Source organism: Palaemon carinicauda, chromosome 9, assembly GCF_036898095.1.
Source record: "Palaemon carinicauda isolate YSFRI2023 chromosome 9, ASM3689809v2, whole genome shotgun sequence".
NCBI classification, from domain to species: Eukaryota; Metazoa; Arthropoda; class Malacostraca; order Decapoda; family Palaemonidae; genus Palaemon; species Palaemon carinicauda.
The window spans coordinates 65,768,913-65,782,614 of record NC_090733.1 but is presented as its reverse complement, the minus strand read 5'-3'; the positions used below and the strand labels follow the sequence as shown (position 1 = coordinate 65,782,614).

At 44.6% G+C, this 13,702-nt stretch overlaps 1 protein-coding gene across 1 annotated transcript in view; it reads left to right on the top strand.

Moving 5' to 3' along the window:
- The window catches only part of Ptp69D (Protein tyrosine phosphatase 69D), a 651,708-nt gene that overhangs the window by 234,441 nt on the left and 403,565 nt on the right, over positions 1–13,702 (top strand). The window contains exon 6 of the mRNA XM_068380055.1: positions 899–1,036. Within this exon, the coding sequence (XP_068236156.1) occupies positions 899–1,036 (138 nt within the window). The remainder of the gene's footprint in view (positions 1–898; positions 1,037–13,702) is intronic.

Genomic DNA, 13,702 nt, shown 5'->3' with positions numbered 1-13,702 from the left:
CATTTGTCTTTCAACTCCCTTATCTTCAAGTATGCTGGGTTTTGATTGATTTCCTGTAATAATTGATTTGGTTTCAAAGTATCATTTAGTTCAAGAAATATTGAGACAAGCTACAGTGTGGTATTTAAACAAGCTTCAGTTTGGTATTTCCAATAGCTTTATTAAGCAAGCTACAGTCGATTGTTTCAAATCAGTAGTGTGTGGTAATCAGCAATATGAATATCAAGGGAGGTTCATAGAAATAAACAGAATTTGAATAATAAAATCTTTTCTATACTCACCTGGTGTTCATATACATGCCCTTCCTCCTACCCAATGCTTTGTGGTATCAAGAGGATAGGGATAATTTTGACTTTGAAACTGAGGAGAGACAGAGAATGAATTGTCGGTTACCACTTACCACTAGAATGCTTCTTTATTTACTAGTTGGATGTGTTTAATAAAGGAAAGAAAATGGGAAAATTATGGGTAAGGTTGAATAAACTGAGCTCCTGGAGAGGGAGCATTATGAACATCAGGTGAGTATAGATATAAGAAATTATATTATTAAAATTCTGTTTTATTTTATTACACAGTAGTGTATTATTCAGTAGACAACCTTGCAATTTATAGTTGAATGCTAGATAGGATATTACTAAATATTTGTAGATTTTTTCCCTTAATGGAACTTGTATCATTGCGTATGCTGTTTGTATGGGTAGGGAATTCTGGTATACTGTGTGTAAAAGTTGACATGTTTAATAGTTCTTGGAACCACCTGTTTTAATTTGACATTGTCCATATGTATATGTTTTCCCTGTAAATGTTTAATCGTATATTATATGATATTGAGCTTTTGAGGAAATAATTTTTTTCAATGTATAGGTAGAATACTGTATTTTATTTCCATTTCACACAGAATTGTTGTAGTGAAATTAGCGGGTGAATCAACCCTACAAGCATTACCAAGCCCCAGTAAGTTACCTATTAGTACTTATGAAGAGGTCCACCGCTCGCCATCCTCTACTGGTGCTTATGTTGCAGAAGCATTTTCAAGGTAATTGTAATGTTTAATAGTTCTTATGGATAAAGTATCAGTAATACCCATAAATTAAATATGTAACTTACTGTATTCTTTACAAGAGTATTACATGGGCACTTCAAAATTGTTTGTAATCAAAATAAGCCCATGTATTTAAAAAAATTGTATGTTACATACAGTATTGTATATTACTGTATCAAAGACGACTCCATGTAAATGGGCGAATCCCAAAATATCTTAAAAGAAAAATGTTTATATCATCTACTCCATGTAATGGACGAATGGCTATTCCAAGACCAGCCTAATGTTTTTGCACTTTTATTATAAATCTTACCACACATTATAATCTTTATTGTTGTTACTGTTATATTATTTGTTTTTAGTTTATAAAATAAGTGGCATTTGTTCCCATACTAACAAATCTGTAGTTATTTATTTGGACATTCTTTCGGCAAAGCTGGAAAGTAGCCATTAGACTTAGTGCGAGGTGGCAACCCTGCCTAACCGCTTGAGTGGGTAGGCCAGGGGTGGCTGGAGGCTATCCAGCCACCTCCATATACTGTCACAGCTGAGAGCTATGCCACTTTTTCTTTTGGCTCGGTAGAGAGTGGAGGTCTCTATCCTCCCAAGGCTGTCATTGGATTTTTAATCTCTCTCTTTTCAGGTGTGCTTGCTGCTTCGGATCCCCTTCATGCGGACCTGTCCTAGCCGCGATGGTGCTGTATGCGGTACCTTCATGTCATCGCTGGATACCGACCCTCACTCTGTCTCTTTGATATAGATGGCATCGTTGCGAGCATGGTTCGCAGTGTAGGGAGTGGCCTGCCTCCCAATGGAAGAAATTTGGATGGCGCAGAAAGGAGAAGGCTAAGTGCCATCTTTCTGCCTCAGGAGTGAGGAAAGCTCGTTCTTCTTTTCGCACCCCCAAATCTCTTTCAAAATCTCCTTCTTGTTTGCGCTCTTCAGAAGGACGATCGAGCAGGAGCCCAGACCGTCTAACTCCTTGGCAACCCCGGGGTAATAGGGGGGTTAGTTGCTTACCCTAGAGGAACAATTTCACCTCCAGCTGCCGGGGAGCCATTTTCCCTTAGAGGTTTCTGCGCCCCCCACGAGGGAAGAACTTGTTCGTCTCCTTCAGTACGGTGCCAGAAAGGACCCTTCTCCAGAGCCCTATTACATCTCTCGCTTAGGAGGTTTGCAAAGTCCATCTGTCATCCTCTCCTGGACCCTCCACGCCCGGACGAGGTGATCGCTTGCGTTCGCCCCTCCAACCGCCTCGTGCTGACGACAATCCTACTCGCCATCCTGGGACTTTGTCCTGTAATTTCCAGCTTTCAGTTTCTTCCCATAGTAACTCTTCGTTTGTTGGTGATGGTATTCCAGACCCCAGCGTTCCTTCCACCAGCGGCACCCGGGGACGAGCTTCTCCATCTCCTCGTCCTACGGGACACTTTTCTCCTGATCGTCGCTCGCGACAATCTGAAGATCATCAGGATCGTAGGTCATCATGATCCGAATGCTCTTCGTCTAGAAGGCGTTCTTGTTCTAGAGCTTCACGCTTACAACGCCCTGCTCGGAGGCGTTCCTCTTCACGAGGAGAAGTTTCGCAATCTCGCTCTGCATGATCCTAAGCATCCCAGTCCAGACGCTCGCGTTTTAGGTCTCGATGCAGACGTTTCTCGTCTAGAGGTAAAGGTAGGCGTTCGCGCAGTCCATCAGCGCATAACCTCTCAATCCGTCCTTCTCTTAAACGACCTCCGACCAACCCTTATCATGAAACTGACTGTCCCTCAGACAGGAGTTTAGCTAAGCCTCCAGTGCCTTTTGCTGCTATGGGGACTTTAGCAAAGCGTTCTACGCAGCCCTCGGCAGCTTGTCCCGATGTAACGCGTTCTCCAATGCTTAGGGTTGCCCTTACTCAGAAGCCCCTTTTACCGACATCATCGGGTGCAGGTGCTTCTTTGCAGCAGCAGGAATCTGCTATGCCTTCCTCTTTCAGTGTGACTCATGTTACGAGCACTTTTGCTCATGAATTGCACCCATTGTTGCGCGAACCTCGCAATTTTGCATGCAAATCTGCAATTGCTGTGAGCAATTCACAAGGAGAGGTTTCGGAACTGCGAGCAAGTGCGGTACCAAGACCTCCGCCTCTGCCTCTGGATTCTAATACCTTTCCAGAAGGGTTTAAGGAGCCTCCTAATACGTTTGCTGATGTTCCCCTTAATCCGTATCGTCTTTCTCGTCCGTCAAAGGAACTGTCCTGCTGCCACAAAAACACTCCCCTACATTTGCGCAGGCTCCCTCTGGAGCTTCTCCTAGGGGACGTTCTCCTCCTGAACTTTCAAAGGAAGCCCAGGGCTTGCCTGAAGATTCTGAGCTCCTTTCATTGGTAAGCACCTTCCTCTCTACCCTACAGAAGTGTTTGGGTGTGGCTCCTCCACCGCCAGAGCCTCTGACTGCTCCAGTCAGTGCTAATCCAAGAAATCCATTGAAGTCTTCTTCGAGTTTGTCTCTTGGGAGTCTTTACCCTAGAAGGAGACCCTCATCGGACAAGACACGGAGATCACCTGCATATCGATATCGTGCCGAGGTACCTCCTTCTTTTGACACTTATATTGCTAACCTTCCTTTTACACCAGTTAAGGCAAGGGAAACCATGACTTACAGGCAGAAGAGAAGGATGAGAGGCGTAACACCACCCCACGCCAATATCATCCACTCTAGGACGAGTAGGGACATTGGCTTACCCAGGGAGATATCTGTTCATCCCTTCAACCCTCAAGAAATAGAGGTAGTGCTCTGTACCAGCATCTGATTTCTTTACCTTCACCTGAGGAAGAGCCTTCAGCTCCCACTGTCAAAGCTTTGGCTGCTGATGTCCCTAAACCCTTGCAAGTTCCCCTTCCTAACACCGCGGATGAACATCGTGGGCAAAGGTAGTGCAAGGTATTAAGACCAAACCAAAGAACGCTGCGTTAAGGGAAGCTCGTTTGGCTAAGGCACATATAAGGTCCCCAGTGGCGGGTCCCTCGATTGATACCGTTGACGACCCTGACCTACCCCAAGCACTGGACCTTTGCCTGGAAATAGATGATCTCTTGGACATGGACGATGAAAATCTTCCGAAGGCAGCCAGTCTGAACTTTCACTAGGAACAAGAGAGGCGTGAGTCGGAACATACCTTTTGGCAGGTCCTCTGATGCATGAGGGCCATCAATAGGCTGTCAACTCCTGGTACCACCACCATGGAGGGTAAGGATATGGTTCTTGATGCGGTCTTCGAGACTCAAAAGCCTCCTAGAACCAGTGTAGTTTTGCACTGGTCTAAAGGCTTGACGACCGCCAAAAGGAAGGCTATTGCCCAGATAATTGGAACTTTTATTTCCTTGAGGGCAGGTTTCTCTTCTCGGTCTCTACCACTTCCTTTTGTCCTCCAAAGGAAGAACTATGAGATCGAAGGAGAACCCCATTCGACCATGTTCCTCAACCCTTCAGTGGAACCTCTAATGAAGGGTCTTCCGGCTCAAACCCTCTCCTGTCTGAGGGCCTCCCTCTCGGCAGTTGAGCTCCTCAACATAGAGAGAGGCACGAAGTACGCCATGCAGGTGGCTTCGTGGCTTGACCTATTGTTGGAATCCTTGGACTTCATGGTACGCTCCCATGACCTTTCTAAGGAGTCAGCCTGGAAGACTTTGGAGTCTTTCCTTTTGTCGGGTAACTGAACTCTTGAGTTCTTATCGCACTATGTCGTGAACTTTTGGGTAAACACTATACTCAAGAGAAGGGATACCGTCATTGGGAAATCCTATAAGCAAATGCTGAAGGTGGAAGTCTCCCAGTTGTGGAATTTCACCCTTGAGGGTTCTTCTCCCTTTGTTCCAGAGGAGATTGAGAGGGCTGTTGAACGATGGAGGAAATCGTCGAATGATTCTCTCCTCCCAGGGTTATGACATCGAGGCCCTATGGAAGACCTTCCGAGTCTTCTCGCAGTCAGCAAGTACCTTCTCATCCCTCAACCTCTTGGTCCTCAGGACCTACTAAGGTGTCTATGCGTCCCTTTCAGTCCAAAGGCCAGAAAGGGAACAAGTCTTAGAGGAAAGAAGGGAGGAAAGGTTAGTAGCCGATGTGGTCACTCCCACTAGGAATGGCATTCATCTTCCCCTACCACCTGTGGGAGAGGCCTGTAGTAACTCTGGCAAAGGAGGCAGTTCCACGGGACAGATCCCTGGACGGTCAAAGTGATCGCCCTAGGGTATCGTGTCCCGTTCATTCAGTCTCGCTCTCCTCTGACTCGGGATCCAGTATATCTAAACTTCCCTGCGAAGGTATCCGCAAAGGAGCTGGCCCTCAAGGCCAAAGTCCAAACCATGCTGCCGAAGGGGGCTCTCCAAGAGATTTCGGATGGGTCCCCAGGCTTTTACTGTTGAATTTTTCTAGTGAAAAAGGCAACTGGAGGCTGGAGACCAGTCATCAATCTCTCCCCTCTGAACAAGTTTGTTCAACAGACTCGGTTCAGAATGGAGACGGCAGACACGGGCTTTCAGGCGGTTTGACCAAGGGACTTCATATGCACACTGGATCTAAAAAACATATACTTCCAGATCCCAATCCATCTGTCTTCAAAGAAGTATCTATGGTTCATACACGAGGACAAAATATACCAACTCAAAGTACTATGCTTCGGTCTTGCGGCAGCTCCTCAGGTCCTTACCAGAGTGTTCGCCTTAGTGTCATCATTGGCTCACAGGAATGGCATTCGTCTCCTCAGATACCTGGATGACTGGTTAATCCTGGCAGACTCAGACATGGTTCTCGAGTTTTGTCAGGATATGTCGGTTTTGATAAGTCTCGAAAAGTCATGACTGCCACTTTCACAAAGACTGGTATACCTCGGTGTGATAATAGACACCGTCCAACAGAAAGTCTTCCCATCAGAGGATAGAGTACACATACTTAGAGAAGTGGCTTCACCCTTCCTCAGAAAGGATGTTGTTCTAACTTCTTGTTGGTTGAGTCTGTTAACTCCCCTAGCCTCTCTTCTCCGTCTAGTTCAAAACGGCCGCCTCAGGATAAGATCACTGCAATGGCAGGTAAAGTCTGTGGGGGAACCAACACTCGGATCCAGTGGACACTCAAGTTCCTATTACTCAGGAACAGTTGACGGACTTGAGTTTGTGGATGGCAGACGAAAACCTTCGCAGGGTCTGGATCTTCTCGTCCCTCCTCCTGATTTGATGCTCTTCACAGATGCATCAAAAGAAGGGTGGGGGGCTCACTTGCTGCATCAATGGCAGGTAAAGTCTGTGGGGAACCAACACTCGGATCCAGTGGACACTCAAGTTCCTATTACTCAGGAACAGTTGACGGACTTGAGTTTGTGGATGGCAGACGAAAACCTTCGCAGGGTCAGGATCTTCTCGTCCCTCCTCCTGATTTGATGCTCTTCACAGATGCATCAAAAGAAGGGTGGGGGCTCACTTGCTGCATCACATGATCTCCGGCTATTGGCCAGAGAAAGGTACCAGTGCATAAAAGGGATTTTGACTTAGGAAAAATTTATTTTTGGGTGAGATAGCCATGTTGTCCTGATGGAAGTTCCTTCTGGCAACTTTCTACTGTATAATATTTCTGCGATTGATATTATAAGAGAATTATCGTCGGGTATCACGGGTTTCCAACCCACGGAACGACTATCCGAAGATATCGTGTATAATGAGGGATGTATCCTAAGATAACCATAGATATCTGCACCCCAAACAAACCTTACCCAGTCTAATCCTCTAAGGGGAAGGATAAGTGAGGAGCCACTACGTATCCTATCACCTTTCTGTGCTCCCATCCGACCCCACCACTTCATTCCACGTCGCAGCTGAGCTACTGTGAAATAGAAGCCTCCAACGAGCAAAGGAAGTAACGGGCTATCTCACCCAAAAATAGATTTTTCTTACGTCAAAATCCCTTTTTCGGGCTCGAGCCATGTCGTCCTGATAGGAGTGTCCCAGAGGATTATCTATACTCGGTGTGAGGCTTTGCGTGAAAAACCTCAAAGTATAAAATGCTCCCCACCTATGTGATGAAGCATAAGTATCAATTTCTACCTTAACTTTGAACCCAAACCAATCTGAATTTGGTAAGTGTGATGGTCTTCTAAGGAGATAGATCCGTGACCGGCCATCAACCTCTCCCGTGGTGAAGAACACTCCTCATGAATGGTGAGATGTTATAAACACTACCAATATCATAAACTCAGTGAGTAATCGGTATGGAACAAAATACACATCTGCAAGCAAATCCATTAAGTTCATTAAGGTTAGAAAGTAACCATAGTGTACTAAATTTATTGCCACTAAAAGGAATTAGGTCTATCAATAAAATGCATCCAACAGTATACAATCTTTTATTACCAAAATTTTTGAGCAAAATTATTACAAGTGAAATGGAAAGCATTTTGATCAACTAATGTACCTAACTATACACCCTCGAATAATTTGTACTTGATTTATCATGAGGGGAAAACCAATTAATATGCCATATAACTCCATAAAAAGGTGGGTTTATGATAAAAATTAAGGAAAAATATGGCCAAATACAAAATACAGACTTATACCTAACAATGTAAACTGAACTATTTTAAACTCAGTTCTAAAGTAGGTATACTATAATAGAATAAGCTGGAAGAATGCCCGGGGACGCACTTGAGGGCTACGTTATTGCAGCAGGTTTAATAACACTACCCGCTGCCACCGCAAAGTGACGTATTTCGTCTAATTGCTTCATATAATGCTTGGTGGACTTCCAACCAGTAAAAGCCTGTAAACCCTCAAAGGACATATACTGAAAAAAGTTGAGTGAGGAAGCCACTTTCCTAGGGTCATGACCTTAAGGCATGCTAGCCAGGTCCGCTCTTCTTATAAAATATGCCAATTTTGCTCTCACTTGTTTCAAAGACAATTCTGATCCCACCGTTTCACCTTTGAATAACTGACCTCTTTTAAAATTCTTTGTTCCGTCAAGATAGGTCTTTAGACACTGCACTGGACACAGAGTGAGATCACTTACAAGGAGAACTATTTTCCACGGTCCCCAATAGAAGCTCATTCTTAGCCGAAATGGTAGGATCAGGGTATAAATTAACTTCACCATTGTCTGTAAATTCTACGTGACCCTCATCCTGAGAGAGAGCCACAATTTTACTAACTCGAGCACCAGAAGCCATAACGATTAGAAAATTCACTTTTTGAGATAAATCTCGTAAAGACGCCATTTGATGGTCAATTCCCGAAGCTAATTGTAACACTTTATCCAACGACCAGGAGATCGGTTTCGGAGGAGCCGATGGTCTTAACCTTGCACAAGCTTTCGGAATCTTGTTGAAGAGGTCTTGAGTTAAAATCTATGTCAAAGGCATATAAAATGGGTCTAGCCAGGGCTGAATTATACGACAAAATCATGGATGATGCTAATCCTTTTGCATGTAAGTTAATCAGAAACCCTAAACAAAAATCCATAGTAATAGAAAGTGGATTTTTATCTTTCACATATTGAACCCATTTCTTCCACGAGGTTTCGTACTGATTCAAAGTAGTGGAAGTTTTATAATTTTCTGCAAATGCTAATTTGTCTCGTTGAATTTTGAACCTCTCTTCTAGGGCTGATGCGAAAAACTCATGAGATGAAGGGTTTCTGTTTTCCATGATGAAGCGAAGACAGTCTTCCTCTGTAGTTCTTGGGACAAACTCGGGTTGGGTAGAGGCACCAACTTGGGGTTCATTTCCGTCATTATGGGGTACCAGTTGCTCTTCGGCCATAGAGGAGCAATCAGGGCTGCTGTCCCCCTGAACGAACGAAGCTTGTCCAACGCTTTCAAGAGAAGATTTAAGGGTGGGGACAGATATTCTCTCCCACCGATTCCAATTCATGTTCATCACATCCATGCCCACTGCTGCCAGGTCCATATTTGGTGCCACATAACTGGGAAGTTTCTTGTTGAGACTCGCTGCAAACAGATCTACTTGAAGGCCCGGGACTAACTCTTGCACAAAAGAGAATGATTTTTCGTCTAGAAACCATTCCGTCTCTAGAGGATGTGTTCGAGATAGGGAGTCTGCCATCACATTCCGAACTCTGTGAAGGTGAGAAGCTGACAGATGCCACGTCCTCCTCTGAGCTAACAAAAAATGGTGAACATTACATGATTTATTTGGGGAGATCTTGACCCTTGCCTGTTGATGTAATGAACTATTACTTTGCTGTCTAAGACAAGACGGATGTGAATATTGTTCTTCAAGTGTAACTTTTTGAGGAACAAGAAGACTGCCATGGCCTCCAGAATATTGATGTGGAATTGCTTGAATCTCTGAGACCAACCTCCTTGCACTTTCTTGAGTGGGGTATGACCCCCCCCCCCGCCCCCCAACTGTCCAATGAGGCATCCGTGTGAAGAATCCATACCGGAGGAGGAAAGCGCAACGGAATTGTCTTGGAAAGACTTCTGTCAGTAGACCACGGACGAAGTTGCCTTCGTAGTAACTCCGGGGTCGTCTTCTGATGATCGCGGAGAGCTGTGGAGGCTCTCTTCTTCCAAATTCTGCTTGCATCTTTTGAGTCTGATCTTGAGGAGAGGGTTTGTTACGGAGGCGTAGGTGGTCCTTCTCGACTTGATCAAAGACTGGACTCACTGTGCTATTTCTTTCCTCTTGGAAGGAGGTATGGACAGGGTATGAGACTGTAGGTTCCACTGAATCCCCAACCACTGGAAAACCTGAGCTGGGTTCAGTCTTGACTTTTTGAAGTTGATCTGGAATCTTAGGAATAGCAGAAACTTGACAACGTGAGAGATTGCTTCTGTGCACTCCCTTGCTGAAGGAGCCCACACGAGCCAGTCGTCCAGGTATGCTGCTACTTTAAGGTCTTTTTTGCGCAACTGTTGAACGACTGCGTCTATAACCTTCGTGAAAATTCTCGGAGCTATGTTGAGCCCGAACAGCATAGCTCTGAATACAAAAGCCCTTCGCTCCAGTCTGAAACCAAGGTAGGGGGAGAAGCGTCGACCTATGGGAAGATGCCAATAAGCGTCGGTAAGATCTATAGAGACGGTGTAAGCCCCCCGGGGTAGTAAGGTCTGTATCTGCGAAATAGTCAGCCTCCGGAACCTTCGCTCTGAACGAACAGGTTTAGATGGGACAACTCGAGAATAGTTCAAGGAATAATCGAATCTTCTTTGGCACACAGAACAGGCGACCTTGAAACTTCATAGATCTTGTGCGATGGATAACACTCTTCTTTAACAGGTCCTGCACATATTGTTCCAGATGAGATGTCAATTTCTGGAGACATTCTTGGGAGCACTGGATGGAGAAGGAGCAAAAGGCCTCCTGAGATATGTTGGTTTACGGACCCTCTTTGGTTGAGGTCCAACCCCAGGAGTAAATTTTCTCTTTAGAGATATTCCCCACCTCTGGAAAAGACTTATTCTCGGCTGTAGCTTTATCTAAGACCTCCTTTACTAATTTTGGGGGAAACAGATCCTTACCCCAAATACACGCTTCAATGAGACGCTTTGGCTCATGATGTATAGTAGCTGAAGCGAGAACATGTTTCCTACAGACTCTTCGAGCCTGAAAGAAGTCATAAAGATCCTTCATAAAGGTAGCCAAGTGGGTCTTAGCTAACAGGGAAAAAACTGGAGCATCAATGAAATTCCCAATCATCATTTCCATAAAACATTGAAGAGACATTGAAGCCGATAGTCTCTCCCTAGACTCCAATTCAGCTTTAAGTAGGTGTTCAGGAATCCTAGGCAGTCTTTCGTTAAATTGTCGACTGGCTATATCCTTATCTAATTTTCCTTCAGCAAAGGTAAACTGAACATTCAACCAATGGTCAGCATCATGGGGAAGAACAAAAGAAACAGGTCTACATTCTTCTAAGACCGGGAGAGATTTACCCTCCCGGATGGCCTTTTCTACTGCTACAAAACCTTTAGATGCAAAGGGAAAAGCCATTGTGTCGGGAGCTACAAATGTGGTCAACCTTTTACCAAAGGCACCTAATTGCATGTTAAGACACCCTGCTGTCTTCATTTCCTTCACAGCCAGGTGCTGGGCTCTGGTGTGATCTAGAAGGATCGTTTCTTTGGGGATAGTGTCGTCTCTTAAAGGGACACCTTCAGCTAACCTAACATAACAAAAGGGGTAGGCCTCGATATCTGGATAAAATTCCAGATCAGCAATAGGCCAGGAGCCTAGCCCCTTTCCAATATGAAGGATACCCTCCAAAAGCACCGCATGACCCGTGTACCTCCGTGGGTTCTGTTGCGTGCAAAAGGGGAGCTGAGAAGGCAAGACCTTAACCATACTCGGGTCCTCTTGAGGTTTCAAAGCCTGAATCTCCTCCCGGAAGGCTTTGAACATCCTTCTCTGATATTCTTGGGTCCCTTCCATGAAAGCCTTCATGTTCGCTACAAGGGACCTGTCATCCAAATTACTTGGAAATTTAGGAAGCGTTGGTTCCACCGGCTCAATAGGAGAGGGAGGAGGAACAGAAATGGGAGTTGTACCTGAAACAGAAGACGTAGTTGTAACTGTTGACAGAGAAGCGGCTGTAGTGACGGCAGTTGAGACAACGAAACAAACTGAGTCTCTCACAGAAGTCACACTATCATCATCCAATTCAGGCAGATAAGAATCATTCACCTGGGGGAGAGGTTCGTCATCTGATTCGACGGTCGACAGGAGAGCCGATTCTCTCCCCGGATATAAAGAAGAAACCATAGACATTTGTCCAAATCGAGGCTCATGGCACTTAAAGCCTCATCCACATGTAACTGGACGGTCGGTATGGGTCTAGGCTGAGAATAACCCAATACCGAGTCTGAAGCCACCTTAAGAAAAAGTATATCCTTCCTTTCTATAGATGGAAGGTAAGGAGCCTTTGGTTCAGCATTTTTCTTGAAACCCCTGACCCAAGAACGAAGAAATCTCGGGAAAAACACCCGGTCGTCATCAGAGATATCTTTCGATATCCATCCAGAGTGATGTAAGTCCTTACACACACTACAATCCTGAGGGTCCCAGTAGGAGACTGGATCCTTCATCCTCCAGCATTTAGTATGAGTCCTGCAGGTATCATAGCCACAAGGATACCTCACGGTCCTGGCACAAATCAGAACTCGGCAGTTCATCTCCTTCGAAGACCCCACCTGTAAGGAGAATGAATGATTTAAAGTTTTCAGGCATCCTGACATCTAAGGTCATTGACGCCGGTCCACCTGTAAGGAGAAGGAGAAACTATATATGAGTACAATCTTCTCTTTGAATCACCAAGCTGAAAAGAATGGTTTAATAGCATTCTATTAGGTCAGCCAAATTTGGGAAAATAATTCCGAAATTGTGTATGATCGCAATTGGTGAAAAAGTAAGAGGAAAATAACACAATATCCAGACACCTGTTAATGGTGTTAGATTGGAAAATTAAGCCAAAAGAAAATGTCATCCTTAACCATAATTATTATGTTCGGTTAAGAAGGGAAACAAGGATGCTCAGTAAAATCAATGGCCTTCTATCTCCGCAGAGAAAGAGCTAGTAGGGAGGCAACGAAGTCGCCAACCAAGAGAAAAACATATCGACGTATCGATAATGGGGCAACCAATCGTATAAAAGGAAGGCTAAACTTTCAATTCAGAATCTGACAAGAAGAATCCCTAAAAAGGAACCCAACCTGTAAGAAAACATGAAAAATCCAATCCACATCCTTAAAGGAAACTGGATAAAGTGATAGAAACAATTAACCAGATGTAATGGTTAAATCTTTAAGCCTAGTGAAAGAGAACATTTCGCAAAAGAGATCTCTCTAACCGACTAACAAAGATAGCTCACAAGTAGTAGAAGTAAGGTCTTTATGTTGATCTGAGATTGTACTCATCAACAAATTATGGAGCACACACCTTGTAAAAGGCAGTCTCTAAGAAAGAAAACATATGCCATCATGGCTAAAAAAAATTTTTTTGTTTTGTTTTGCCGTTAGTAACGGCACACTAGGTAACAGCATTGCCGTCTCCCAAGGGTCTTCCTAAAGCAGAGGCATAATAACATTTCCCCTATGCTAGGCTTGACCTGCCGTCAGTAAAGGCAGTGTCGGTAAAAAAGGCAGCAAAGTCAAATGATGATAATTTCCACCGAAACATCATGTTGTAAGAAAGGGTTGTGGCGGTACAGGCCACACTGCCTTAGATAGCGACGTAACACTATCGTATGCCCAAGAAAAGGAATGCCGTCGGAGACGACGAAGCCGTAAGTACCGGCATTGCCGTCAGTCTGACAACTCGCTCTTATGAAGGGGTATGCTGACGGGTCTAAAAGACCAGAACCCCGAAGGGACTAGGCCTCACCGCAACAATTGCAAAAACACAGCATTATAAATTTAAGTTTGATCTCAGTAACGGGAAGACCCACCATAAAGATAAAACACAATTAATAAATTTTAATACTCTATCTAAATTCTCAGAGGCTAGGATGCGGCAGTACACAACTGTCAGCGCACCAACAGGTAAAAAGCTCACCCTTCGCAAAGGGGAACACGATAGAACTACCGTAAACCAGCATGAGAACATATGTGAAGCATAATGGACCAACGAACACGCCGTCGAAGGATAGGCCAGGCCTGGATATGACAAGTCAAAA